Raw genomic sequence first — 27,303 nt, 5'->3', positions numbered from 1 at the left:
GAGACCATCCTGGTCAACATGGTGAAACCCCGTCTCTACTAAAAATACAAAAAATTAGCTGGGCATGGTGGCACGTCCCTGTAATCCCAGCTGCTCAGGAGGCTGAGGCAGGAGAATTGCCTGAACCCAGGAGGCGGAGGTTGTGGTGAGCCGAGATCTCGCCATTGCACTCCAGCCTGGGTAACAAGAGTGAAACTCTGTCTCAAAAAAAAAAAATTAATAATTAATAATAAAAATCTGTCCATGGCTGGGCTCAGTGGTTCACGCCTTTAATCTCAGCACTTTGGAAGGCTGAGGCGGGTGAATCCCTTGAACCCAGGAAGCAGAGACTGCAGTGCCCAGATCATACCACTGCACTCCAGCCTGGGCAACAGAGCAGCACTCTGTCTCAAAAATAAAATAAATTAATAAATTAATAATAAATAAACAATACAAAAATTAGCCAGGTGTGGTGGTAGGCACCTGTAATCCAAGCTACTTGGGAGGCTGAGGCAGGATAATCGCTTGAACCCAGGAGATGGAGGTTGCAGTGAGCCGAGATCATGCCACTGCACTCCAGCCTGGGTGACAGCAAGACTCTGTGTCAAATTAATTAATTAATTAATTAATTTAAAAGTATATCTCCACGAGGCACAGAGGCTGACTCCTGTAATCCCATCACTTTGGGAGTCCAAGGTGGGAGAATTGCTTGAGGCCAGGAGTTCAAAACTAGCCTGGGAAATATAGTGAGACCCTGTCTCTATTTTTTATTTTCAGACAGAGTTTCACTGTTGTTGCCCAGGCTGGAGTGCCATGGCTCACTGCACCTTCCACCTCCCAAGTTCAGGCAGTTTTGCCTCAGCCTCCTGAGTAGCTGGGACTACAGGCGCCCACCACCATGCCCAGCTAATTTTTTGTATTTTGGATAGAGATGGGGTTTTACCATGTTGGCCAAGCTGGTGTTCAACTCCTGACCTCAGATGATCTGCCCGCCTCGGCCTCCCCAAAATGCTGGGATTATAGGCATGAGCCACCTTGCCCAGCAGACCCTGTCTCTATTTTTAAAATACTTATACGTACATTTAGGTATCTCTCTATTGCTTGCTTAACTAGCCTGTTCTGTGCCTAGCACAGTGGCTCTAGGCATCCTTAGTCTTTTTTATTATTTATTTATTTTTGAGATGGCGTCTCGCTCTGTTGCCCAGGCTGGAGAGTAGTGGCGCAATCTTGGCTCACTTCTTGAACTCCTGGGTTCAAGCAATTCTTCTGCCTCAGCCTCCCTAGTAGCTGTGATTATAGGCATGCGGTACCACCCCCAGCCAATTTTTGTAGTTTTAGTAGAGACTGGGTTTCACCATGTTGGCCAAGCTGGTCTCAAACTTTTAATCTCAGGTGATTTGCCCACCTCCGCCTCTCAAAGTGCTGGAATTACACGCATAAACCACTGCATCTGGCCGGCATCCTCAGTCTTGATTTCACACATTATTCCTCCCTCCTGTCTTCCCCCAGGAAACTGACAATGGCTCTATGACACCAGAATTAAGTGTCAGAAATCTAGGGGAGTCTCCTACACTTCTGAAGTAGGAGTGAGGTAGGGAGGTTTGGGGTTAAATTATTTCCTTAGATAAGGAAAACTGCCTCCTTTCTAGTAAGTGCCAAACTCTTCATAAACATTTCTCCAAAGCCCCAAGAGGTCAGCCTCATTACCTCCCTGTTTTTCCTGCATTAACCTGAAACAGAGTGACCTCAAGTAACCGGCCCCAGTTCACACCCCACTTAGGGTCCTTGCCTGGATTCCAATCTGCAGGCTTTGGGAAATGTTTATTGACGAGAAGAGCTGGGTGTGAGTGATCAGTAAGCACTTGTTAACTAACTGATTTCTCTCCTTTCAAAGTACTAAACATTTCCATTGTATACTTCCAAGGATTCATTGTTTTGTTAATTAAAAAAGTCAACACTAATTTGCATCACCGAGAGCCCCTCCTCCTCATTCCCAGTGGGACTTGGAGAGCCGAAGCTGGTTTTAGGGAAAGAGTTAGGGACTAGAAGATCTGCCCTTGATGTGGGTGCCTAACGGAGCCTGACACCTAGTTCTATAAATGTGACGGTATTATTATTCAGAAGATTTACATAAGAATCACCCTGATAGCTACTGTTTTGCGGACCTCGACCATGCTCCCAGTGCTGTGGGAGGCCTTTTTCCTTTGCAGCAGGTTTTTCTTTCTTTCTTTTTTTTTTGGAAATGGAGTTTCACTCTGGTTGCCGAGGCTGGAGTGCAGTCCACCTGCCTTGGCCTCACAAACTCTCGACTTACTGCAACCTCCGGCTCCCAGGTTCAAGTGATTCTCTTGCCTCGCCTCTCGAGTAGCTGGGATTACAGGTGCCTGCCACAACACCCGGCTGATTTTTGTATTTTTAGTAGAGGTGGGGTTTCACCATCTTGGCCACGCTGGTCTTGAGCTCCTGACCTCGTGATCCACTTGCCTCATCCTCTCAAAGTGCTGGGATTACAGGCGTGAGCCACCGCACCAGGCCTTTTGTTCTGTTTTATTTTTGTTTTTTTGAGACGTAGCCTCACTCTGTTGCCCAGGCTGGAGTGCAGTGGCTCACTGCAACCTCCGCCTCCCGGGTTCAAGCGATTCTTCTGCCTCCGCCTCCCAAGTAGCTGGGATTACAGGTGCTCGCCATCATGCCCAGCTAATTTTTGTTATTTTTTTTTTTAGTAGAGATGATGTCTCACCATATCGGCCAGGCTGGTCTCGAACTCCAGATCTTGTGATCTGCCCACCTCAGCCTCCCAAAGTTCTGGGATTACAGGTGTAAGCCACCACGCCTGGCCACTTTTTTCCTTTTCTTTTTTGAGAGTTTTGAAAGCAAAGGAATGTCATCACCTGTCTTAGGTTTTTAAAGGACCACACAAGTGCAAGGTCTGTGAACTGAGATATTACAACTCCCATGTTACTGGGGCATTTTCTATTATTCACCTGTTCTAACTAGAATATTTAGGGGCCTAGCCTGCTTTAAGGAAATCCAATGTGCAAAAATCCAATAGAACTAACTTTCCCTGAGGGACTGGCAGTCACTGCAAATTGCTCAGTGTAGCAGGGGTAATGGGGTGATCTGGAGCCTCTGGGCCCAGCTTTCTTTGCGTTGGAAGGACTCATCACCACAAAGCCCATCAGCTGCACCTCCACGGGTGCCTTCTGCTCACACATGTGCACACAGCCATAAAAAAAAAAAATGGGTGTTTCTGAATGGCTCCAGAATTAGATAATGGCAACAGTTGTACAACTTTGTGAATATACTAAAACTACCAAATAGCACACTTTACCTTTTTTTTTTTTTTTTCCCCAAGAGATGGGGTTTCATCATATTGGCCAGGCTGGTCTCGAACTCCTGATCTTGTGATCCACCTGCCTTGGCCTCACAAAGTGCTGGGATTACAGGTGTGAGCCACCGCACCCAGCCTCCAAATAACACACTTTAAAAGGTACATTTTATGGTATGTGAATTTTATGTCAGCAATAATAATAAAATAATAAAAATATTCCCAGAAATCCTGTTTGTCATAACACAAACCTAGAAACAACCTAAATGTCTAGTCACAGAGATCTTGTTTGTTTGTTTGTTTGTTTGTTTTAAAACAGAATCTTTCTCCGTTGCCCAGGCCAGAGTGCAGTGGCAGGATCTCAGCTTCCCCCATCTCTTGGGAAAAAAAAAACCTCTGCCTCCCAGTTTCAAATGACTCATGCCTCAGCCTCCCAAGTAGCTGGGATTACAGATGTGTGACACCACAGCCAGCTAATTTTTATATTCTTGTAGAGACAGGGTTTCATCATGTTGACCAGCCTGGTCTTAAACTCCTGATCTCAGGTGATCCTCCTGCCTTAGCATCCCAAAGTGCTGGGATTACAGGTGTGACCCACAGCAACGGCCAGTTTTTTTTTGTTTTGTTTTGTTTTGAAATGGAATCTTGCTCTGTCACCAGGCTGGAGTGCAGTGGCAGGATCTGGGCTCACTGCAGCCTCCAATTCCCAGGTTCAAGCAATTCTTCTGCTGCAGCCTCTGGAGTAGCTCGGATTACAGGACTGCACCACCATGCCCAGCTAATTTTTTAAGTAGAGATGGGGTTTCACCATGTGGTCAGGCTGGTCTCGAACTCCTGACCTCAGGTGATCTGACACCCTTGGCCTCCCAAAGTCCTAAGATCATAGGCGTGAGCCACCAAGCCTGGCCGTGTATTTTTGTTTTGTTTTGTTTTTTGAGATAGAGTCTCACTCTGTCACCCAGGCTGGAGTGCAATGGCACAATCTTGGCTCACTGCAGCCTCCGCCTCCCAGGTTCAAGAGATTCTTCTGCCTCAGCCTCCCGAGTAGTTGGGACTATAGGTGAGCACCACCGTATCTGGCTAATTTTTGTATTTTTAGTAGAAACGAGACTTTATTATATTGACCAGGCTGGTCTTGAACTCCTGACCTTGTGATCTGCCTGTCTTGGCCTCCCAAAGTGCTGGGATTACAGGCGTGAGCCACCCAGCCCTGCCAGTTTTGTTTTTACATAAAGACGTGTCTTGTACTCCTGGGCTTAAGGGATCATACTTCTTCAGTTCCTACAGTGCTGGGATTACAGATAGGAGCCATTGTGCCCAGCTCCCATCTCTACTTTTAAATAACAAACATATATATATATAACTTTCATTTTTTTCTTTCTTTTTTTTGAGACGGAGTTTTGCTCTTGTTGCCCAGGCTGGAGTGCAATAGAGCCATCTCAGCTCACCAAAACCTCTGCCTCCCAGGTTCAAGTGATTCTTCCGCCTCAACCTCCCAAGTAGCTGGGATTACAGGTATAGGTATATGGCACCATGCCTGGCTAATTCTGTATTTTTAGTGGAGACAGAGTTTCTCCATGTTGGTCAGGCTGGTCTTGAACTCCCAACCTCAGGTCATCTGCCTGCCGTGGCCTCCTAAAGTGCTGGGATTAAAGGTGTGAGCCACCTCATCTGGCTTTTCTTTTCTTTCTTTCTTTCTTTTTCTTTGTTGGACAACCTCTTGCTCTGTCGCCCAGACTGGAGTGCAGTGGCGCCATCATTGCTCACTGCAGCCTTGACTTCCTGGGCTAAAGTGATCCCCCCACTTCAGTCTCCCAAGTAGCTGGGACTACCGGCGCAGGCCACCACATCCTATTAAGTTTTGTATTTTTCATATACATGGGGTTTTACTATGTTGCCCAGGCTGGTCTGGAACTCCTGAGCTCAGACTATCTGCTCGCCTGTCTCCCAAAGTGCTAGGATTACAGGCATGAGGCACCACGCCTGGCCACATATATGAGAACATTATACAGAGGTTAGCATAGCCCCTGAGCAAGGATGACATGCAAATCTGTGATGCTTTGCATATTTTTGTAATTACATGTCTATATCAAAATATCTCAAGAAACCCATAAATATATACACCTACTCTGTACTCAGGAAAATTTAAAATGAAAAAAATTTTTAAAAAGTAAGTCTTAGTGCTAAAAACAAACAAAAAGCACAATGATGCAGTATGTCAATGGGACACAGGAGCCAATTGAAAACTGGAAAAACTTCACCGGGAGCGGTGGCTCAAGCCTGTAATCCCAGCACTTTGGGAGGCTGAGACGGGTGGATCACGAGGTCAAGAGATCGAGACCATCCTGGTTAACACGGTGAAAACCCGTCTCTACTAAAAATGCAAAAAATTAGCTGAGCATGGTGACACGTGCCTGTAATCCCAGCTACTCAGGAGGCTGAGGCAGGAGAATTGCCTGAACCCAGGAGGCGGAGGTGGCGGTGAGCCAAGATCACGCCAGCACTCCAGCCTGGGTAACAAGAGCAAAACTCCGTCTCAAAAAAAAAAAAAAAAAAAAGAAAAGAAAAGAAAGAAAACTGGAAAAACTTGAGCATAGTAAAGAAAGAAGTACCTGAGGCAGGCAGCTGGCTGGAGCCCAGGAGTTCCCGACCAGCCTGGGCAACACAGGAAAACCATTTCTTCACAAAAAATACAAAAATCTGGCCAGATGTGGTTGCTCAAGCCTGTAATCCCAGCACTTTGGGGGGCTGAGGTGGGTAGATCACCTGAAATCAGGAGTTTGATCTCCTGATCAAACATGGCCAGCCTGGCTAACATGTTGAAACCCTGTCTCTACTAAAAACACAAAAATTAGCAGGGCATGGTGGCACATGTCTGTAGTCCCAGCTACTCAGGAGGCTGAGGCAGGAGAACTGCTTGAACCCAGGAGGCGGAGGTTGCAGTAAGCTAAGATCGCACCACTGCACTCCAGCCTGGGCAACAAGAGCAAAACTCCATCTCAAAAAACAACAAAATTAGCCAGGCATGGTCACAGCTACTTGAGGGGGCTGAAGCAAGAGGATGGCTTGAGCCCAGGAGGTCAAAGGCTGCAGTGAACTAGGCATGGGCCACTGCATGCCAGTCTGGGCAACAGAGTGAGGCTCTGCCTCTATTAAAAAATAATAAATGGCCGCACCTGGTGGCTCACACCTGTAATCCAAGCACTTTGGAGGCCAAGGCAGGCGGATCACCTGAGGTCAGGAGTTCAAGACCACCCTGACCAATATGGTGAAACGCCGTCTTTATAAAAAGAAAAAAGTAATTTAGATTTTTTGAAAAATTAAAAAAAAAATAAATAATAAATCAGGCCAGGCACAGTGGCTCATGCCTGTAATCCCAGCACTTTGGAAGCCTGAGGCGGGTGGATCACTTGAGCTCCGGAGTTTGAGACTAGCTTGGGCAATATAGTGAAACCCCATCTCTACCAAAAATACACAAAATTAGCTGGGCATGGTGACCTGTGTTCCCAGCTTCTCTGGAGCCTGAAGGTGGGGTATCACTTGAGCACAAGAGTTTCAGACCAGCCTGGGCAATATAGGAAGACTCTATCTCTACAAAAAAAATTTTTTTTTTTTTCATTAGCAAGGTGTGGTGCAACATGTCTGTCCCAGCTACTTGGGGGCTGAGGTGGCAAACGGTTTGAGCCCAGGAGATGGAGGCTGCAGTGCACCGTAATCAGGCCACTGCACTCCAGCCTGGGTGACTCTCAAAAAATAATAAATAAATAGATAAATAAAGTAGTACTAGATTATAACCTAAAGTCCATTAGTATGAACTCATACTAATAGAAATATATGATCAAATAAACTCAATATTCAATAAGTTGAATAAATGAATGGGAGAAGTCTAGGCATAGTGGCTCACACCTGTAATCCTAGCACTTTGGGGGTGCTGAGGCATGTGGATTGCCAGCCTGGGGAACACAGTGCAACTTCGACTCTACTAAAAATACAAAAAATTAGCTGGGGCCTGGCAGCATGTGCCTGTAATCCCAGCTGCTTGGGAAGCTGAGACAGGAGAATCGCTTGAACCCAGGAGGCAGAGGCTGCAGTAAGCTGAGATCACACTATGCACTCCAGGCTGGGAGACAGAGCTAGACTCCATCTCAAAATAAATAAATAAATGGAAGAGAAGAGACTAATCTCCTATATGGAAGAATTCCAAATAACCTACACAGAGACTCTGCCTTTAAAGAGGTGGAACATAATTCCTTTAGCATGCACTGTGCATAGTGACTTCCAAAGAGTACAGTACAGAAAGATGGGGTAAAAAGAATGACTTTGTATCTCTTCTTGGCCTGTTGGCTAAGATCAGATGTAGTATCTGTTCTTATCAGTTTAATATCTGATTAAAAAAAAAAGAATGATTTTGTAGCCAGGTGCAGTGGCTCACTTCTGTAATCCCAGTGCTTTGGAACACTCAAGTGGAGGATTGCTTGAGGCCAGGAGTTCCAGACTAGCCTGGGCAACATAGGGAGAGCCTATTTCTACAAAAAATAAAACATCAGTCAGGTGTGGTGGCACATGCCTCTAGTCCCAGCTACTTGGGAGGCTGAGGCAGGAGGATCGCTTGAGCTGTGATTGTGCTACTGAACTCCAGCCTGGGCAACAGATCTCTTGTCTTGAAAATAAAATAAAATAAATAAATGAAAAGGATTAAATAAAGGTTTAAAAAATGAGGTAATGACTTAGCAGTGGACTCTGACTTCACTTGGGTGATGAAGGGCAACAGTGGCAGGAGGAGGCCAGTGTGAGAGCTGGAACCTTGATGTGATGTGATGAAAAGGGTCCCTGATCTCTGCTTGATTCTAGTCTAAATCTGAAAACAACAACATACACATTCAAGTTAAGGCACAGTCTATCCCAATACTAGGTATATACCCAAAGGAATAAAAATCATTCTATTATTAATTTTTTTTTGAGAGTTTCACTCTGTTCGTCAGACTAGAGTGCAGTGGTGTGATTTCGGCTCGCTGCAACCTCCACCTCTCAGGTTCAAGCGATTTTCCTGCCTTAGCCTCCCAAGTAGCTGGGATTACAGATGCGCACTACCACACCTGGCTAATTTTCGTATTTTTAGTAGAGACAGGGTTTTACCACGTTGGTCAAGATGGTCTTGATCTCCTGACCTCAGGTGATCTGCCCACTTTGGCCTCCCAAAGTGCTGGATTACAGGCATGAGACACCACACCTGGCCCTTGGAATTCTTTCTCATTAGCGTCTGTAATCGTCCTCTCTCACAGTCTAATGTAAGCTCCAGGAAGGCTGGGGTTTGTTTTGTGTACCCGTGTATCCCCAGCCACTAAGCACCGTGCCTGTCACCATAGATGAAGTCAACAGTGGTTGAAAGATTCAAAGGCAGTTCAAGGTATTAAGTAAGGGAAGAGGGAGGTTTCTGATTTGAGTGGTGGTGACACAGAAATGGAAACAGTGGGGGAAGGGGAGCATCAGATCCCAAAGATGACTCAATTTGGGATATCTGAGGTGCTTGGAAGAGATCTAAGAGAGGTGGGATAGGCATGTCTAGAAAATATTTGTGCCAGGCACGGTGGCTCGCGCCTGTAATTCCAGCATTTTGGGAGGCTGAGGCAGGTGGATCACCTGAGATTAGGAGTCCAAGACCAGCCTGGCCAACATGGTGAAACCCTATCTCTACTAGAATACAAAAAACTAGCCAGGTGTGGTGGCGCATGCCTGTAATCCCAGCTAGTAGAGTGGCTAAGCCGGGAGAATCGCTAGAACCTAGGAGGCAGAGGTTGCGGTGAGCCGAGATTGCTCCATTGCACTCCAGCCTGGGTAACAAGAGCAAGACTTCGTCTCCAAAACAAAAACAAACAACAACAAAAAGAAAATATTTAACTGTGCCGGGCACAGTGGCTCACCCCTGTAATCCCAGCATTTTGGGAGGCTGAGGCAGGAGGATCACCCGAGGTCAGGCATTTGAGACCAGGCTGGCCAACATTTGGTGAGACCCCAGTCTACTAGAAATATAAAAAATTAGCCGGGCATGGTGATGCATGCTTGTATTCCCAGCTACTTGGGAGGCTAAGACAGGAGAATCTGTTGAACCTGGGAATTGGAGGTTGCAGTGACCTGAGATTGCGTCATTGCACTCCAGCCCAGGCAACAGAGCAAGACTCCATCTTTAAAAAAAAAAAAAGAGGCCTGGCTTGGTGGCTCATGCCTGTAATCCCAGCACAAGGCAGGTGGGTGGATCACTGGGTCAGGAGATCGAGGCCATCTCGGCTAACATGGTGAAACTCTGTTTTTACTAAAATACGAAATTAGCCGAGCATGGTGGCCTGTGCTTGTAGTCCCAGCTATCGGGAGGCTGAAGCAGAATCGCTTGAACCTGGGAGGCGGAGGTTGCAGTGACATGAGATCGCACCATTGCACTCCACCCTGGGCAACAAAGCGAGACTCCATCTCAAAAAAAAAAGAAACAAAGAAAAAGAAAGGGAAGGAAGGAAGGAAGGGAAAGAAGAAAGGAAGGAAGGAAAAAAATATTTCACTGAAAGTTTCACTCTCAAATGCCTATAGGGGCCAGAGAGGTAGCCTAAATAGTGCTGGTCTACTTCAAGACAACAGAGTGGAGGGATCATGGCAATCTGGTGAGATTATGCCAAAGGAAAACCATGAGGTAAGCAGGTCTAGTGACCATACATTTTTTGATTTTTCAAGAGAAGCTGAAAATAAGAATTTCCACGTGAAATCTTTTCTGCAAGCCAACTTTCATCTTCTGGTCACCTGTTTCTGACTTTGTTGGAGTAATCCAGGCTCGAGCCTTCCCCACATGTCCTGGGTATGTGTGGTGGTGGCAGGGAATGTTGGCTGCATTTTTCCTAAGGCAACAGGTGCACTTATGAGCCAGGCACAGTGGCTCACTCCTATAATCCCAGCGCTTTGGGAGGTTGAGGCGGGAGGATGCTTGGGGCCAGGAGTTCGAGACCAGCCTGGGCAACAGAGCAAGAAACCTGTCTCTACAAAAATTTAAAACTAGCCAAGTGTGGTGACACAGGCTTGTAGTTCCAGCTACCCCGGAGGCTGAGGCAGGCGGATCATTTGGGAACAGGAGTTCGAGGCTGAAGCGATCTGTGATCCTACCACTGCATTCTAGCCTGGGCAACAGAACAAAACTGCCTCAAAAGGAAAACAAGGCTGGGTGCAGTGGCTGACACCTGTAATCCCAGGACTTTGGGAGGCTAAGGGAGTAGATGGCTTGAGTCCAGGAGTTTGAGACCCGCCTGGGCAACATGGCAAAATCCCATTTCTATAAAAAATACAAAAATTAGCCAGGCGTGGTGGTCCCAGCTACCCAGGAAGCTGAGACAGGAGGACTGCTTGAGCCCAGGAGGCAGAAGTTGCAGTGAGCTGAAATCACACTACTGCACTCTAGTCTAGGTGACACAGTGAGACCCTGTCTCAAAAAAGAAAAAAAAGCAGGCATACTTAGAATAAGGCCATGCAATTAATTCTATAGGGGCTCAGGTTGGGGCCAGCGCAGCTTAGTAGTGACTTGTTTTTGTTTTTGTTTTTGAGATAGACTCTTGCTCTGTAGCCCAGGCTGGAGTGCAGTGGTGCGGTCTCGGCTCACTGCAACTCCACCTCCCGGGTTCAAGTGCTTCTCCTGTCTCAGTCTCCTAAGTAGCTGGGACTACAGGCGCCCACCACCACAGCTGGCTAATTTTTGTATTTTTAGTAGATAAGGGGTTTCACCATGTCGGCCAGGCTGGTCTGTCTCCTGAGTCATGCTCCACCCACCTCGGCCTCCCAAAGTGCTGGGATTGCGGGCATGAGCCACGCCTGGTGTGACTTGCTTTTGAATGATTACATCAAAGAATAATGCTAAGTGTAAAAAGAAAGTTACAAAACAGTACACTCCATAGGATCCCATTTTTTTGCAATACTTTAAAGAGATACAGGTATATGTCTCACTCTATTGTGCTTCATTTTATTATGCTTCGAACAAAGAGAGTGTGCTTTTTTTTTGGATGGAGTTTCACTCTTTCACCCAGGCTGGAGTACAGTGGGACAATCTCGGCTCACTGCAACCGCCACCTCCTGGTTTCAAGCAATTCTCCTGCCTCAGCCTCCCGCGTAGCTGAGATTACAGGCACCCGCCATTATGCCTAGATAATTTTTGTATTTTTAGTAGGGATGGGGTTTTGCCATGTTGGCCAGGCTGGTCTTGAACACCTGACCTCAGGTGATCCACCCGCCTCAGCCACCCAAAGTGCTGGGATTATAGGTGTGGGCCACCATACCTGGCCTCTTTCTTTTATATATTTTACTAAAATATTTTAGTAGAATATTTTATATATTTTACTAAAAATATAAAAAATTCCGTATGGTGGGTGTGGTGGCATGTGCCTGTAGTCCCAGCTACTCTTGGAGGTTAAGGCAGGAGAATTGCTTGAACCTGGGAGGCGGAGGTGGCAGTGAGCTGAGATTGTGCCACTGCACTCCAGGCTGACGACTGGAGCCAGGAGTTTGAGACCAGCCTGGGCAACAAGCAAGAATGAGACTCTGTCTCAAAAAAAAGAAAAAATGGAATCAGAAAAATATTTATATATGTAAAAATAAAGATAAGGGCCAGGTGAGGTGGCTCAGGCCTGTCATCCCAGCACTTTGGGAGGCTGAGGAGGGCGGATCACGAGGTCAGGAGTTCAAGACCAGACTGGCCAACATGGTGAAACCTCATCTCTACTAAAAAATACAAAAATTAGCTGGGCATAGTGGCTCGGGCCTGTAATCCCAGCTACTTGGGAGGCTGAGGTAGGAGAATTGCTTGAACCGGGACCCGGGAGGCAGAGGTTGCAGTGAGCCGAGACTGTGCCACTGCACTCCAGCTTGGGCTACAGAGCAAGAGTCCATCTCAAAAAAAAAAAGACAAGATTGGCTGGGCGTGGTGGGTCACGCCTGTAATCCCAGCACTTTGGGAGGCCGAGGCAAGTGGATCACCTGAGGTCAGGAGTTCAAGATCAGGCTGGCCAACATGGTGAACTTCATGTATACTAAAAATATAAAAATTATCCAAGTAACCACACCAAAAAAATACAAAAATTAGCCAGGTGTGGTTGTTGGTGGGGGGGCATCTGTAATCCCAGGTCCTCAGGAGGCTGAGGCAAGAGAATCGCTTGAACCCGGGAGGTGGAAGTTGTGGTAAGCTGAGATCACTCCACTGCACTCTAGCCTGTACGCTGTTTTCATAGATGTAACACTATTGCACACTTTTTTTTTTTTGAGACAGAATCTCCCTCTGTTGCCCAGGCTGGAGTGCAGTCACACGATCTCAGCTCACAACCTCTGCCTCCCAGGTTCAAGTGATTCTTCTGCCTTAGCCTCCTGAGTAGCTGGGACCACAGGTATGTGACACCACACCCAGCTATTTTTTGTATTTTTAGTAGAGACAGGGTTTCACCATGTTGGCCAGGCTGGTCTCGAACTCCTGACCTCACGTGACCCACCCGCCTCGGCCTCCCAAAGTGCTGGGATTATAGACTTGGGCTACTGCACCAGGCTGGAACCATTGTTTATATGCACCAGGAAATGAAAAAATTCACGTGCCTCGCTTTGTTGTAGTGGCCTGTAGTAAAAAAATAACTAGAGGAATTTCCCCAACAATGAACAGCAGTTATCCTCAAGAAGTGGGATGATGGTGCACTTTCCCTCCATGCTCTGTATTTGAATGATTTTATAATGACTATGTATTACCTAACAGAAACCCCCCCAAAAAATTTATAGTTTTTTGTTTTTTGTTTTTAAGGACGGAGTTTCGCTGTTGTTACCCAGACTGGAGTGCAATGGCACAATCTTGGCTCACCGCAACCTCTGCCTTCTGGGTTCAAGCAATTCTCCTGCCTCACCCTCCTGAGTATCTGGGATTACAGGCATGCGCCACCACGCCCAGCTAATTTTTGTATTTTTAGTAGAGACGGGCTTTCACCAAGTTGAACAGGATGGTCTCGATCTCTTGACCTCATGATCCACCCGCCTCAGCCTCCCAAAGTGCTGGGATTATAGGCGTGAGCCACCGTGCCTGCCAAATTATAGATCTTTAACATACTCTGCCTCTGCAGACATGTGTGGTATGCACATAGAAAGGACCTGAAGAATATACACTGAACGACTGACAGCAGTTACCTTGGGGAAGGGGATGGTACTTGGGAAGGTTGGCAGGTGAAGGAGAAATTTAATGTTTTGCTCAGTGTCTTGCTAGGTTGCTTGAATCTTACACAATATGTATTCCTGTGTTATAGAAAAATAATGTGAAAACTTCAGTGCTCAACCCTCGAACCCATCCCTCCAGAAGTAGCAGACCAACTTGCCCAGGTGGGTGGAAGAAAGGAAAAACTTGGCCAGATATGGACAGCACCGTCCTCATGCCTCCCTTAGCCCAGTAACCCACCCAACCCACCCTGGTCCACTCCACCCCCGTCCACCCCACCCCACACACACTCAAAGAAGAGCCCGGGGCCTCATTGTAACACTCATTTTTATATAAATATCCGCAAGTCATGTTACAGAATAAGCCCCACCGGGGAAAAAAAGTCAACGTTATGGTTTTGTTAGATTGACCCCTGCCTTCTAGGTTGGGCCCCAGCCTGGAGGCGCCTGCTGCTTTGGGAAGGCTGGGGCTGCTGCCGTGAGGCTGCCGAAGAAGCTGCCTGTGTCGCCCACCCCTGGGCCGACCCCCTTCTTTGGTGTGTGGTACATGGTGACCTTCTCTGGCCACCCTTAGCCTGGGGCAGGGTTTTGGAGAACGGGGTTCAGGGAAGCAGGGCCCAGGAGTCCTGGGGGCACTTGGAAATGGGGTGAGGGGGACTGAGCCATTAAGAAGTGGAGTCTGAGACAAGAGGCTGAGCCTTTGGGGGTGGGGGCAGAATGAATGGGAACAGTAGGGGGGACCAGGGCTGCCAACCAAGCAAGAAACTTCTGCCCTTCCCTCCAACACAGGTCCCTAGGTCCTGCCCCATGTTGGTCATCTCCTGCTGGCCCCACCTTTCCAGGGAGAAGCCTGCCTGACCCCTCCCAGCACTTCTGCCTGCAGTCCCCTCTCCCCCACAGAGAGGCCAGAGGCTAGGAACACAGCACCAGTCTGAGGATTTAATTAACCAGGAAGGGGACTGTTGGGAGGGGCACCCCTGTAAAAATGTACAAAAGGTCTGGGGGCTATGTGAAAGGGGTGATAAATATGTACATGGAACCCCCCTTCCTTGAGCCCCTCCTCCCCCAGCCCTCGGAGGGCATGAGGACTTGGGTGTAGGTGAAGGGGAGGGGGCACTTTGGCCTCTGGCTTAGTGAGCCCTTGGGGAGGCAGGCCCAGGGCCTAGAGGCCCTTAGAGGGGCAAAGGTGCACCTCATGAGGCCTCATGGCCCCTGAGATGAGCCACACTCCCATGCACACGCCCCTCTCCCTCTCTAGAGGCTGTGACCTCTGCTCTCCCAGTGACCCCATACTCCATGTGATGCTTGGTCTCGTGGGGGTTGAGGCTTCTGTTCCCAGGTTCCATGACCTCAGAGGTGGCTGGTGAGGTTATGACCTTTGCCCTCCAGCCCTGGCTTAAAACCTCAGCCCTAGGACCTGGTTAAAGGAAGGGGAGATGGAGCTTTGCCCCAGCCCCTCCCCTCCCCTCACCTGTCAGCCCGAGCTGGGCCAGGGCCCCTAGGTGGGGAACTGGGCCGGGGGGCGGGCACAAGCGGAGGTGGTGCCCCCAAAAGGGCTCCCGGTGGGGTTTTGCTGAGAAGGTGAGGGGTTCCTGGGGCTGCAGCAGGTGGTGGTGGAGGAGCCAAGCGGCTATAGAGCAAGGGGTGAGCAGGTTCCAGACCATAGAGGCGGGCAGCAGCCACAGCCCCGGGTCCAGTCAGCTCCTCGCCCGCCTCATAGAACCGAGGTGGCCTTGCCAGGCGTGGGGGTGCAGCCAACCAGGTTGGCTCCAGGAAGCCAGTACAGCGCTCTGATGGGCTAGGGCCCAGAAACGGGGGTGGCCGGGGCCTCTCAAACAGCAGGTGAAGGCCCTGGGGCCCAGTGGCTGCGGCAGCGGCGGCGGCAGCGGCGGCGGCGGCAGCGGCAGCGGCAGCGGCGGCAGCAGCAGCCTCCTCCTTCCGCTCTTCCTTTACCCGCACGGATTCCTTGACTGGCCGAGGTCCTTCCTCGCCAGCCCGGGCCTTGGGAGTAGCAGGAGAAACTCGGAGCTGGGGCCGTGAGAAGGGGAGGTCCCTGGAGAGCAAGTGTGGGGAGAGAATGAAGTTCAGGGGCAACAGGGGCTGAGGGTGGGGCAGGGGTGGAGTAGGTGGGAGGCATACCTGTCCTTCTCCTCCTTGGTGAGGGAGGGCTCCCTCCGCTCCACAGGCCGCTCCTTGTCTGAGCCTGGAGTCCGGGCGGCCTCAGGGGGCCGGACCCAGGCAGGAAAGGCCAGAGGACTGCGGTGCAGGCGGCCCCATGGGTCCGGAGGGGAGGCGAAGGCTGGTGGGGCCCCTGGGCTTTCTTTCTGGGCAAAGACGGCGCCGGAGTCTGGGCAGAGGGTGAAGCAGAGAGTGACAGGGGCCAGGACTGGGAGGCCCCGTTCAGGCCTCCTGCCAGGTCATCCACAGCCACAGCCCCCGACCCCACCGCGCCCATACTCACTGAATGTGGGGCTGCCCAGGCCTCCAAAGGCCCCGTTGGAAAGGGCAGCCAAGGAGGCGAAGCTTGTGGGACGCCCAAAGGGATCTGTGGGAGGAAAAGGGGTTGGTCAGAGCACTAGGCAGCCAGTGTTGAGCATGCACGAGGCCTGGCCAGGCAGAGGCAGAACAGGCGCCCGGAGCCCTCAGCTGCCTGCTTTCAGCAGCCGTGTGCTGAGCACTTCCTTGGGCCAGGAAGGTGTTGAGCTTTGACTAGCACCTTGTCAGTTAACCTCACAAAAAGCCCAAGAGTTGGTTAGGATCATGCCACTTGAAGATGATGAAATAGGCTCAGAGAGGTGAAATGACTTGCCAGTGGTCACCTAGTCAGGGAGTGGTATCAACCCAGGGCCTCCATGACACGATGTCACGCTCTTATCCCCTACTGCCCCACACCAGCTGGCTGGACCCATCACAGCAGATCTCTGCTCCGTAGCAAGCCACTCGCCCGAAGACCTGGTTGGCTTCCTCCCACCTGACATGCAGGGTCCTTCCCGACCTGACCCTAACTTCATGCATACGTCACACAGCCAGACAGAACAACTAACCTATCCTGCCACCGACTGCCACCATATCCCTAGCCAGAAACACCATTCTCCAAGCCACCAGGCTCAACTCCTCCTTGTCCACCCAAACCCAGGTGAAACCTCCCCAAGACACCTGCCAAGATCCTAGGAGGCAGGGGCCCCGCCCCCCTACCTTCCACTCCCAGGTGTCGTACTGCCCCTGCCACTGGCCACTTGGAGACAGGGCTGCAGCTGGCAGAGACTGAAGTTGCCCTGCCCTTTCCTACTCATTTTACAGATGAGGAAATCAAGGCTCAGAGGAGGTAGAATAACCTGCCCAAGGTCACTAAGCAAGTGGAACCAGGTCTATCCCGCATTCCAGCTGCCTGCTGGATCTGATTTCCATCTCCTGGAAGTGAGGGACAAAGCCTGGGTTGCCCAACATGCCCTTGGCTCTTACCAATGTGGGTGCTGGGGCTCAGGAAGGGTCCGTGGGCCCCGGGAGCTGCCGTGAAAGGGTTGGCTGCAGCGTGGACGGCACCTGGGGCAGAGAGGTGGGAGATTCTGATGAGGCTGAGTGGGCACGAGCTGGGCCTCAGGCTATAGATAGGGAACCTCAGGCCCAAGGGGCTGGCCAGACTCACCAGTCGCAGTGAAGAGGGAGGCCGGGTGGGAGAGCTCCTGCCCAGGGGGCAGGGCCCCATAGGACCCCGGAAGGCAGGGCAGGAGGTCGTTCCGAAAGTCAAGCTTGTGGGAGTCACCCTGCGTGGGACACAGGGAGAGGGGCAGGACATGAGGAGCTGGTCTGGTCCCCCTCTTGCTCTCTCACCCCCGGTTCTCCTCCAAAGGCTGGCTGGCACCCAGATGGGGCTTGGATGCCTATCTTCTGCCTCTCTCGGCACCTTCTCTGAGCAGCCCCCTAATGAGCCAGAGAACTAAGGTGCCAGCCATAGGACTTTAGCCGTGATGGGGGACAGGAGAGAATGTTTCTGGCCAAGATTCTGCTGAGCTCTGTTAAGAGCTGATGCCCAGAACTCAGACCTCCCCTGACTCTCAGACCCACTCTCCCCAGCCCTCCGGCCCCAGTACCTTCATTTTCTCCTGGTGTCTCAGGATCATGTAAGCCACACGCACGTGCATGGCACACCACTTCCCTGGTTTCTGCCGCCCCAGAAGGATGGCCAAAGGGAAAGGGAAGGAAAGAACGTTCACTCATCACCCACTCCAGGCCTGGCTCTGGACCCAGCCTCGCCACAAAACATCCCTAACTCATCATCCCTACAACCGAGGGATGACTAGGTTTATTTTACAGCCTAGGAAACTGAGGCTCAGAGAGATCAACTGCCTTGCCCAAGGTCCCATGGCCAGTTCCATCTGAGCCCAGGTCTGTGACTTGAAAGCCCTTACTCTCTGCTGTTCCACACCCAGCTGCCTCCAGGTTTTGGGCTTCTCACTTGTTCCCAAGCAAGACCCCCCTTAGCCAAATACCCTGACACCAGCCCCCAGCTTCATGCAGCCTGAAGTCCTCACATAACTCACCCTCAAAGGTGGCCGGAAATGGTCGGGGATCTGAGGATGGCAAAGGAGAGATGGGAGGCAACTCAGACTGGAGTCCTGGGCCAGGTGCCTCCATCTCCACAGCATCCACTTACCCACCCACATGCCTGAGACTCTGCAACTCCCTCAAACCCTTCGTGCGCAGGCCCAAGCTCCTTTCCCCATCTCTCCAACTCTGGGCATCTCTCCTCCAGCACAAGGTTTCTGAACCAGGCCCCAGGGAGATGCCCTGCTGGGAGGCTGAGGGTGGTGAGGGGGCAAGCAGGACAGGTTTCTCAGAGAAGCTAACCTATTACCAGCTTTAGACTATCTCTGTCTGTTTAAGGTTTCTTTAGAAAAAATGCCTTTGAAGGAAGTTGGAAAACCTCTGGCCTAGTCTCCCCTGTAGGAAATTGATCCTTGGTTTCACAGTGCTCCCGAAGCCTTGGGGTCTAAACTGCTACAAGTGCTAAGGGGAGGGAGGCTCTGGCTTTCCTCTCTTCACCAAGGGGCAGCTTTTATCTTTTGTTTTTTGAATAGGGCTTCCTGATACAATGTCATCTGGAAAAAAAGTGTTTTGTGACTTAAAAAGTTTGAAAACCCCTATAAAAACCACTGTCCTAATCATCTTATTCCTGGGACAAGCTCATGAAACTCTCATTTCTCATGCCTGGGAAAGTCGGTTATTTACAGAAATTCCCTCTCATTAGACACCCAGAACACCCGATTGTGTCTTCAAGGAAGGAATCAGTAGTTCACTCTCCTCAAGTTTGTTCTGCTCTCCCCATAACACACCTTCCAGCTTCCCCAGGACCTGCCCTGGCCCCCTCACCTGTGTCCCCTTCTGGGGGAGCCCGCTCGGCACCGGCCCCAGTCGTGGTGGCAGCTCAGGGTTCGTGCTCTGGGAAAGGGGAGTGGAGGGATCAGACAGGAGAGCTGGCACCGAGCACAAAGGGGTCCAGAACCAAGCTGGGACATGGAGCAAGGAGGGAGCGTGGCTTTGGAGAAACCTGGGTGCAGCAGGGCAGGGTTAGAGGATGGGTATGGCTTTGGGGAATGGGAGGAGGGTGTGTGGACCCAGCGTGTCTGGGTTTGTCAAGGTGGGAGGCAGTGGTAGTGTCTGGATTGGGAGCTCACCTTGGGCTGGAAGGCCCCCTGCAGGGAGCCAAAGGAGACGGCCGGTGGGAGGCCTGGAGGCAGCCCGGGCACTGCGGGAGGGAAGGCCGCATACGGCTGCGGAGAGAAGGGGACTAGTCCAGGCAGGGGTGGAGGTGCAGCCCAAGTCGTCTCCCTCCAGTCCACGGGGCTCCACCCTATGCCCCCAAGGGAGCTGTCCCAGGCTCAAGGCTCTTGCTTTTGTGCTGAAGACTGAACCCCAGCAGTCAGGGCCACACACATGGATGCATCCATGCCCACACCACACACCCCACACACACACACGCACACTCACATTATGTCGGAAAAGGCCTTCCATCTTTCCTGGATATTTCTCAAACTAGGGAAGAGAAGGGAAGAATAAGCTGCCAGCCAGAGACCTGGGCCTTCCCCTGGAAGCCATGCCCTCCCGAGGCCTCTGAGCCTCATCACCGGCCCAATGAGGAGCTCACCATGTGGGGGCCATGGGGTGGCAGCAGGCCCGGGGGATAAGGGGTGAAGTGCTGGTGGGTGTGCTGGTGGGTGTGCTGGTGCTGGTGGTTGTGCTGGTGGAACTGGAAGGCCAGGGGCCGGGCCGAGCCCCCTGCCCCCACCACCTCAGGGCCACCCTGGGCATTCAGGTAGCGAGAGTTCAGGTCCTGGCCGATCAGGTCCTGCTCTGTGGGAGGGGAGGGGAGAAGGCTTTAATGCTGTCGCCACATCAGCCTCCTTGGGCCCAGGTGATTGCCTTCCCTCTGGCCTCGAGCCACTCCCTCCTCAAGCCCTGCTGTCTGCTGAGGCCCAGGTGCCCCAAAGCCAACTGGGCCCGAGCCCAGGGCCATGGCCCCCCACCCCCCGGCCAGGACCCCAAACTCACCAGAAAGGGCGTTAGCGGCTGAGGCCCCAGGGTGCCCTGGCACCTGCAGCAGGGGTGGGGGTGGGGGCAGGGTGGGGCCAGGGGAGAACAAGGAGGGGTGGTGGGGTGGTGGGGGGGGCCGCAGCCCGGGAGGGGGAAAGCTGTGGGTGGACAAAGGCAGGGGCAGTGAGGGCGTCGGGGGCCGGTGGGTGAGCTGCGCGGACGAGGAGGAGGCAGATGAGGAGGAGGAGGACGAAGAGGATGATGAGGGGGGAGGCTGAGCCACGGGAGGGGCCGGGGCCTTGGGGGGCGGCCGTGAAGAGCTGGGGAGAGAAGTGGGGAGATGAGTGAGGGGTTGGGAGGTGCCAGCTCTGACAGGAGGGGGTCAGATGCCTGGGTGATACCGTGACCCTGGTTCTCCAACATGGGAGGTGGCAGAACCCGGCCCCAGAAATCCCCCCGCCAGGGAACCCATCCTCAGACTGAGGTGCCTCCCACACCCAGCAACCCCCACTTCTCCCTGTCTAGGTCTCTGCGTCCACACAGCTGCCTCTGCCATCTCTGGCCAGATGACTTTCCCTTTCTGACTCAACCATAGCACAGATCATTCATGTTGATGCTTAATTAGAACAAGCCACCTGGGGTCCCACCCTACAACAGTGGAAGCAGCACCACACTGGCCTGGACTGGGAGTCAGGAGACCTGAATTCTAGGCCCATCTTGCCATGAATGCCCTGGGTGACCTTAAGCAAGTCACTGCCCCTCTCTGAGCCTTAGTTTTCTCAATTATAACAACAATGACAATGATGGTGACAAAAGTAATAGTGAGAGCATCAATAATAAGTGTCAACAGTTCTTACCCTGCGGTGAGCACCTGCTGTAGGCCAAGTGCTGGTACCTGCTTTAAAAGCTAATCCAAGTCTCCAACATTCCATGCCACCTTCCCCACTGCTGCCCAGCAGAGTATCTGAACTGTACCACTGGCTTCTTTTGAGAACTCAACTCAGTTACTTTCTTTTTTTTCATTTGGCCTCCCCCTAAGCAATCACATGTTAAATCAAGGGGCTGAGGCATGACACTCAGCTTTCTAAAGCTCACAAAAGCTAACTCATGACTATTTTTTAAAGTTTACTCACATAAGATCTGAAATCATCCCATATATCCCTAATGCTGAAGTTACACACTTTGGGAAACACTGCATTCACTCATAGTCATTCCTCACAACAACTTTAGAATGAAAGTACTATGATTATTGCATTTGACAAAAAGAGATCGAGGCTCAGAGGGGTTAAGTGACTTGTCAAAAATCACACAGCCAGGAAGCGTCAGAGCAAGAATTAGAATCTGGGTCTGACACCAAAGCCAGCAATCTTAACCATCATGTCAGCATTTCCCAAAGTATGTTCAAAGAATGTTATTGAGAGCAGATATGCCTGAGAAAATACACCAGCAAATACAACTGGGAAACAGCACAGCCTGGATTCCCCTGCAGGGGAATGTATAACGGACTCAAATAAGTCCTTTGGTCATCTCTTTCCATTTGTTTAATTTCTCAAAGTTTTCAGCCTCAGAATCCTTTTTCAAGTCACACCCCACAGGTACCATCCTGTGTCCCCACCACAGAAAGCAAGGGTTGGCACCCAATTGACCAGGCCCTTCTGGACCGCATCAAACCCTCAGATCACTCACCTGCCAGTGCTGAGGTCCAGGCTGCTGCCATAGGGAGAAGTGCGGAGGCCGAAGGGCGAGACCCGAAGCTGCAGCTGGGGCTGGGATGGGGGTGGCAGACTGGGGGTGGCCGGCAGGGGTGCAGGGGGTGAGACAGGAGGCCGAGGGACTGGTGGAGGCGGTGGTTCCTTTGGGGGGAAAGGCACTAGCAGCGGGTCAGGCCCCGGGGGCTGTTCTTGGCTCCGCTCCAGGCCTGACACTTTAGGGACCACGGAGAGTTTTGCTTCACAGTTCCCATTGAAGGCGCCGTGGGGGCCCGAGGCTGTAGAATAGGATGGCAGACACGCTCAGTTGAAGCTCATGCTCACCCCACTTCCCTCCCGTGCCTCCAGCCCCATCCCTTGGGACCAACCTTTGCTGGTTGAGACAGTAAAGGATGGGTCGAGGTCATCATCGGAGACCTGGGGAAGAAGTGCAATCGATAGGGTTAGGCTGTGGGCAGGCCAGGCCTCCACCCAGGAAGGCCAAATAGGCTCTGGAGGCTGCCAGGAACTGGTGGTAGTAGCAAGTCTGTTCCTTCAGTTTAGCTGAGATCCATCAGAGACTGGGCTCTAGAGGGGGCTAAGCCTGGAGAAAGAGCAGAGCGGAGCAGCTGAGCCCAAGAACCTGACAGGCCAGGAGGACTGAATGGAGGCAGCACAGAGAAGCAGGCAAACCAAACTGAAACACCAAAGGTCACTAGCTGCTGGCCCACAGGCCTCCCTGGCTTACAGATGTATTTGGTCCACAAGTGTTAGTAAAAGTTTTAAACCAACCGCAGATATTTAAGAATCTGGAGATTCCTCATTAAAACCCAGGCTTGCAGATTCCCTCAAGAATGGGCCCTCTGTTCTTGTGGCAACAATCAGCCCCAACTAGCTAGATGGAGATAGATGGATGAACGAGATGGACAAGAACCCTCTGGTTCACCACAGTCCTGTTTAGCCAACTTTTGAAACAAAAACAAGACACACATGGGTTACACACTTGGATTTGTTACTTACATGGGCCCACTGGGTAGAGCATTACCTTCTAGGACACATTATCACACAACAAGCAAATTGCCCCTGAGGATAAACTCAAATACACCTTTCTGGGCTGAGTCCCTACACTGATTACAATGGTTTAGTGTTCTCACTATTCTATCTGTGGTCTCCGGTCAGACTTGAATACATGAGATCTTCATTCTAAGAGCAGGGCTGATGGCCAGCAGAAGGCCCATTTCAGTACCACCACAGCCACTCTGGGTTTCTGTGGAGAACCAGCAGTAGCCTGAAAGCTTTGTAAAGGATGGTACACATCAAGGCATGGACCTTGGTCAGCTAACCCTAGTCATCAAAAAAAAAAAAAAAAAAAAGCCATTTACCTTCCCAATTCACCCCCCTTCCTCCCAAAAATCGAATCCAGGCTCAACCTAAACTATGTTTCCTACTCAAGGGAAGGCTGTCTGCTGCACGTAGAAGGCCTTAATGCTGCAGTCCCTTTTACAAGCAGTGACACTGCCCACCCAAGTTCTAGCCCCACTCACCCTCTCGTCCAGATCACTTTCCGCGTCACACTGGGGAGAAGGAAAGACAGAGGCGTCACAAGAGGGAAGAGGCCCGGGGTGAAGAGGGGAGGGGCCAGGACAGGTGGATGGCACTTACTATGTATCCAGCTTCCAGAGAGTGACGGGAGGACGCCTGAGGAAGACCAGAGTCCAGAGGTGAGGGAGGCGGCTGCTGAGGCGGCTGGGAAAGTCGCAGCTCCCAGCAGGGCACTCATGGCCTCCAGGATCTACTCTCAGCCTCTCCTTCCAGCTGCCTCTCCTGCCACTGCCCACCCATGTCCCAGTGCTCTCGCCATTTCCTTACTACACCAGATCCTCAAGTCTTCGGGCTCTTGCCCAAAACAACTTTTCCCCATGTCTTTTCTTAGCAAATTTCTGACTATACTTCAGGACCTGACTAAGACATCCTAGGGGGCTTTCCCCAACCACAACTCTCCTCCCATCCCCCAGGCAGCATGACGGCTTCCTCATGTGGGTTTCTGTAGCATCTCTCCCCATCTTTGCCTTCTGTAGCTTCTCAAGTTAAGGTCTAGGTGTTTGCTTGCTGACTATTTCTTTCTTGCTGGACTGCCACCACCTTGAGGAAGGGCAGGGACCACAGTTAATGTACGACCCAACTAAGTTCCTTTGACTTCTCTCTGAATTATTAAAACATTTGAAGTAGACACAAAACCAGGCAAAAGTAGGTGCACCTGACCGTAGACAGGCCTTTGTCAGACCCAGATGACGGTAAGGGCTCAAATTTGCCCTGTTTGCCTCTGCCCTTAAGAGACTGGGGTCACTGTTTACAAGGGGTAGTGGGATTACTAATGAAAAACGGGGCCGTGGGAAATACATTCTGCTTAAAGAGTTTTAAAGGACAAACTCACCTCTTTTCTTCTCCGCTTATTTGGCCATTTTCGGGCCCGATCCCCAGGGGGTCGGCCCGGCTCCCGATCAGAACTGTCCCCTGGCTCTCCGGTGGCCCCACTGGAGCCTCCTCTCTTCCGCTTCCCAGAATGCTTCAGCCGATGTTCCAGTCGCTCTGGGGGCTGAAGAGATGCATCCTTCTGTGGAGGAGGAGGTGGGGCTGAGGTGGATGGAAAGGGGCAAGCTCCCAACTCCTCTAGGAGTGACCAGGCTGCCCAAGTGCCCTTTGGGCCGGGAAACCGGGTCCCTGGAGACGAGCTCTACCTCCTCCCACCCCAGGGCGGGGCAGAGGCCTGGCCAGAGAAGCCGGTTGCTCTGGTTTGGGGTGCCAGCATTCCCCCTCAACTCCACCCACTCCGGGCACTGCACCCTCCTCGCTGCCCCTCGGAAACCCCCAAAACCCCCCATCCCCATTAGGCCCCACCTGCAAGGCCTCGAGGCTGGCGAAGCTGGCGATAGCGAAGCCATCGATCAAGTCCTCCTCCTCCTCTTCCTCCTCCTCAGGCTCCTCCTCGGCTTCCCCGTCGTCTGCGCCCCCCTCCTCCTCCTCCTCCTCTTCCTCCCCGCGGCTGCCCGAGCCCGCAGGCCGCTTCCGAGCTCGAGGTCGCGGGGGTCGAGGTCTGGGACGTGGTCGCCGGCGTCTCGGGCCCCCGGGCCGCTCTCCAGACGAAGCTGACGACCAAGGCCTGGCGGGCGGCGGCGGCGACGACGAGGACGAGGAGCCGCGCGGGGCGGCCAACAGGGCCCGGGGCGCGTCGCCGCCTGGACCTCGGCGGCGCCGCTGCTCCCGGTCTCGGTCTCGGCGCGAGCAACGCCGCCGCCGCCGCTCCCCCTCAGTTGCCCAGCCCGGGCCCGGGGCCGCGGCCGCTGCCGTCTCCATGGCGACCGCCCTCAGCGCCGCATCCGGAGGCGGCGGGGCCCGAAGCGGCCTGTCCGCAGGCCCGGGGTCGCAGGAGCGACGCTGGCGGCTGCACAGGGACGAGAGGGCCACGGCTTCCCCTTTAAAGCCGGATCTGCTGGCCCCAAGCTTGCCCCAAGGCCACGGCCCGGGGAGCCGGCGCCGCCCCCGGGGCGACAAGCCCGAGGGCCCCCCCTGCGGGCTCGGCGGGGCCGCGACGGCGAAAACGGGCGGCCGTCCCTTTAAGGCGAGGCCCCAAGTTGTCCAGCCCCCGGCCCCTTTAAGACGACTCGACCGTGTCCGGCGGCCTAGTGCGGTGGCCGCCCCCTGCCAGGGGTCGAGGCAAGTCTCCCCGAAGAGGAGGAAGGGCCACCCCTTGAAAAGGGGCCGAAAGCTCGCCCCAAATCGCAGACCTCCCCTTTAAAAGTGTCTCAAAGTCCTCCGGCTCAAAGAGGCCACCCCTTTAAGGAGTCCAGGATCCTTCAAACAGACCGTCCCTTTAGAGGCTCGGAGTTAGTTTCTAGTCCTCCACAAGAGGCCACTTCCCCTTTAAGCTGTATTTAAAGGACTTCTTGCGTGTGGGGGAGGACGAGGTAAAGGAAAAACCCCACTCGTCCCAGTTCTCCCAACGGCACAGTTCTCAATTTGTCAGCGTCTGTTCGGCGGCTTCCCCTTTAAGGCTGGCGTTGAGTCCGACGAGTTCAGTGGCCATCCCTTTAAGGAAATTTAAAGGGACCTCCTCCGTGCCCAGCTCCTCCAGCCTCCGCCTCCGGTCGCCATGAAAGGCGCGAGGAGGGGCGGGGCCGCGGGACCAGCCCTCCAAGGCCCCGGATGTGAGGCAACGGTGACGGGTACAGCTTCTCTGTCCGCCGACATAAAAGTCTCTTCCTCCTTTCCTCCGTCTCTGTCCGACTTGGGCCTTAGGGGGTCTGGAACGGCCGATGGGCAGCGGGGGAGCTCCAGCGCAAACTCCTGTTGTCTCCGTTGGAGTCTTTGGGGCGCTTCTCCGCCAGGACTTCCCTGCCCCTCCTCCCTCTTCCTCCTCAGCCTACACCTCCTTCCTCTCTCGGCCTCCTCCCACCCTCCGCCCCCTTCCCCTCACCCTTCACGGGTGCAGTCGCTGATAGGCTGAGAGGGCTACGCCAAGGTGAGGGGCGGAGCAAAACCCGAGGGAGTGGGTGTATGTAACGGTCCTCAAGCCTTGGATTGGGTTGTCAGATTGGCTCCGCCCTTCCCCCAGTCTTGTGACTCGACTGGTTAGAAGTAGGTGTTTGGGGTGGTCCCCGCAGGGCCCCGCCTCTTCCTGCTGTTCGCTTATTGGTTTGTCTCCTGATAGCGTCGAGGGGAGGGGCGGAGACGCGGAGCCAAGGCGTTGGAGGCAGTTGGCCGTCGGGAGGCGCGCGGATGCGCGAGTTCTAGGTTCCAGAGCTAGCAGAGTCGTTGTCGCCGCCTTTCCGCACCTCGGCGTGGCCCACAGACTGCTTGGCGTTTCGCGCACGCGCGTGGCGAGGCCACCGTCCGTCTCGCGGCTCCCGGGTGGCTCCGCTGCTTGGGGTGGCCGGAGTGGCCGCGTGCTGTTCCAGCGCCGGTCACTCGGACTGGCAGCCGCGTCCCGCTATTCTTCCAGGTGCGGCTGCTGGCAGCGGTCCCTGAGCGCTAGCAATTCGAAAACGCCTTGCACTTGTGAACCAAGCGCTTCTCCGCGTTAGTGACTTCATATGGTAATAATTCCACGAAGGTGATGCTGCCGGCCCCATTTTACGGGGATGGACGGGAATGCGCGCACAGACAGGCTGGTAGTCTCCTAGCCATGTTTGTGTTCCAGCCACTGCCCTGTGATGCCTCGGAATTATGAAAGATGCACCCCAGTGCTCAGTGTGACTGGCTTAAAAAAAAAAAAAAAAGCCATTTCTGGCCTCCGGTTGCCCAGGGTAACCGTTTTAAAAGTGGACAACGCGATGACATGCCTGCCTTGCTTTCTCCATAAAATGACTAATTCCCTGTCGCAGGGACATGTGCAGGTCAAGCACCTGTGACAGTCGTCCTGAGTGCTACATTACCCCCCATTACCCTTAGCTCTTTTTTTTACTTTACTTTTTTTTTTTTTTTTTGATACAGGCTCTGGCTCTGTTCTCCAGGCTGGAGTGCAGTGCCACGATCTCAGCTCACTGCAACCTCTGCCTCTCCGGTTCAAGTGAT

At 52.5% G+C, this 27,303-nt stretch overlaps 1 protein-coding gene and 2 pseudogenes across 4 annotated transcripts; 2 read left to right on the top strand and 1 right to left on the bottom strand.

Annotated features, from left to right (window-relative positions):
- Positions 1 to 5,278: 5,278 nt before the first annotated feature.
- LOC118146536 (U6 spliceosomal RNA) lies at positions 5,279 to 5,379 on the top strand (annotated as a pseudogene).
- A 2,252-nt stretch (positions 5,380 to 7,631) lies between these two features.
- LOC118146627 (U2 spliceosomal RNA) lies at positions 7,632 to 7,807 on the top strand (annotated as a pseudogene).
- Positions 7,808 to 13,823: 6,016 nt separating this feature from the next.
- On the bottom strand, positions 13,824 to 26,196 carry FBRS (fibrosin). 4 transcript variants are annotated; one of them, XM_035267418.3, is made up of 18 exons: positions 24,631 to 26,196; positions 24,167 to 24,346; positions 23,395 to 23,430; positions 23,277 to 23,306; positions 22,122 to 22,170; positions 21,731 to 22,031; positions 20,063 to 20,364; positions 19,659 to 19,864; positions 19,502 to 19,546; positions 19,189 to 19,284; positions 18,884 to 18,952; positions 18,055 to 18,084; positions 17,605 to 17,676; positions 17,160 to 17,277; positions 16,976 to 17,056; positions 15,975 to 16,058; positions 15,653 to 15,860; positions 13,824 to 15,566 (listed from the first exon to the last, which is right to left on the bottom strand). In XM_035267418.3, exons 1-18 carry the CDS (start codon positions 25,084 to 25,086, stop codon positions 14,981 to 14,983), a joined length of 2,949 nt encoding a protein of 982 aa, XP_035123309.1. In that variant the 5' UTR covers positions 25,087 to 26,196; the 3' UTR covers positions 13,824 to 14,980. The 4 variants fall into 4 exon arrangements, with proteins under 4 accessions (XP_035123309.1, XP_035123307.1, XP_035123308.1 ...); XM_035267416.2 differs by having other exon boundaries at positions 15,653 to 15,899; positions 24,631 to 25,727; XM_035267417.2 differs by lacking the exon at positions 23,395 to 23,430 and having other exon boundaries at positions 15,653 to 15,899; positions 24,631 to 25,727.
- Positions 26,197 to 27,303: the final 1,107 nt, after the last annotated feature.

The sequence above is a fragment of the Callithrix jacchus genome, chromosome 12, assembly GCF_049354715.1.
Source record: "Callithrix jacchus isolate 240 chromosome 12, calJac240_pri, whole genome shotgun sequence".
Classification (NCBI taxonomy): domain Eukaryota; kingdom Metazoa; phylum Chordata; class Mammalia; order Primates; family Cebidae; genus Callithrix; species Callithrix jacchus.
The sequence above is the reverse complement of the archived record's forward strand: the minus strand, read 5'-3'. Positions and strand labels throughout refer to the sequence as shown.

Coding starts and splice junctions, on each gene's coding strand:
- FBRS (XM_035267416.2), bottom strand. CDS start 25,086: ATGGAGACGGCAGCGGCCGCGGCCCCGGGCCCGGGCTGGGCAACTGAG. Junction 17,278..17,604: donor GACACCAGGAGAAAATGAAG/GTACTGGGGCCG, acceptor TGTCCCACGCAG/GGTGACTCCCACAAGCTTGA. Junction 15,567..15,652: donor ACCAAGGAGGAGAAGGACAG/GTATGCCTCCCA, acceptor CTTGCTCTCCAG/GGACCTCCCCTTCTCACGGC.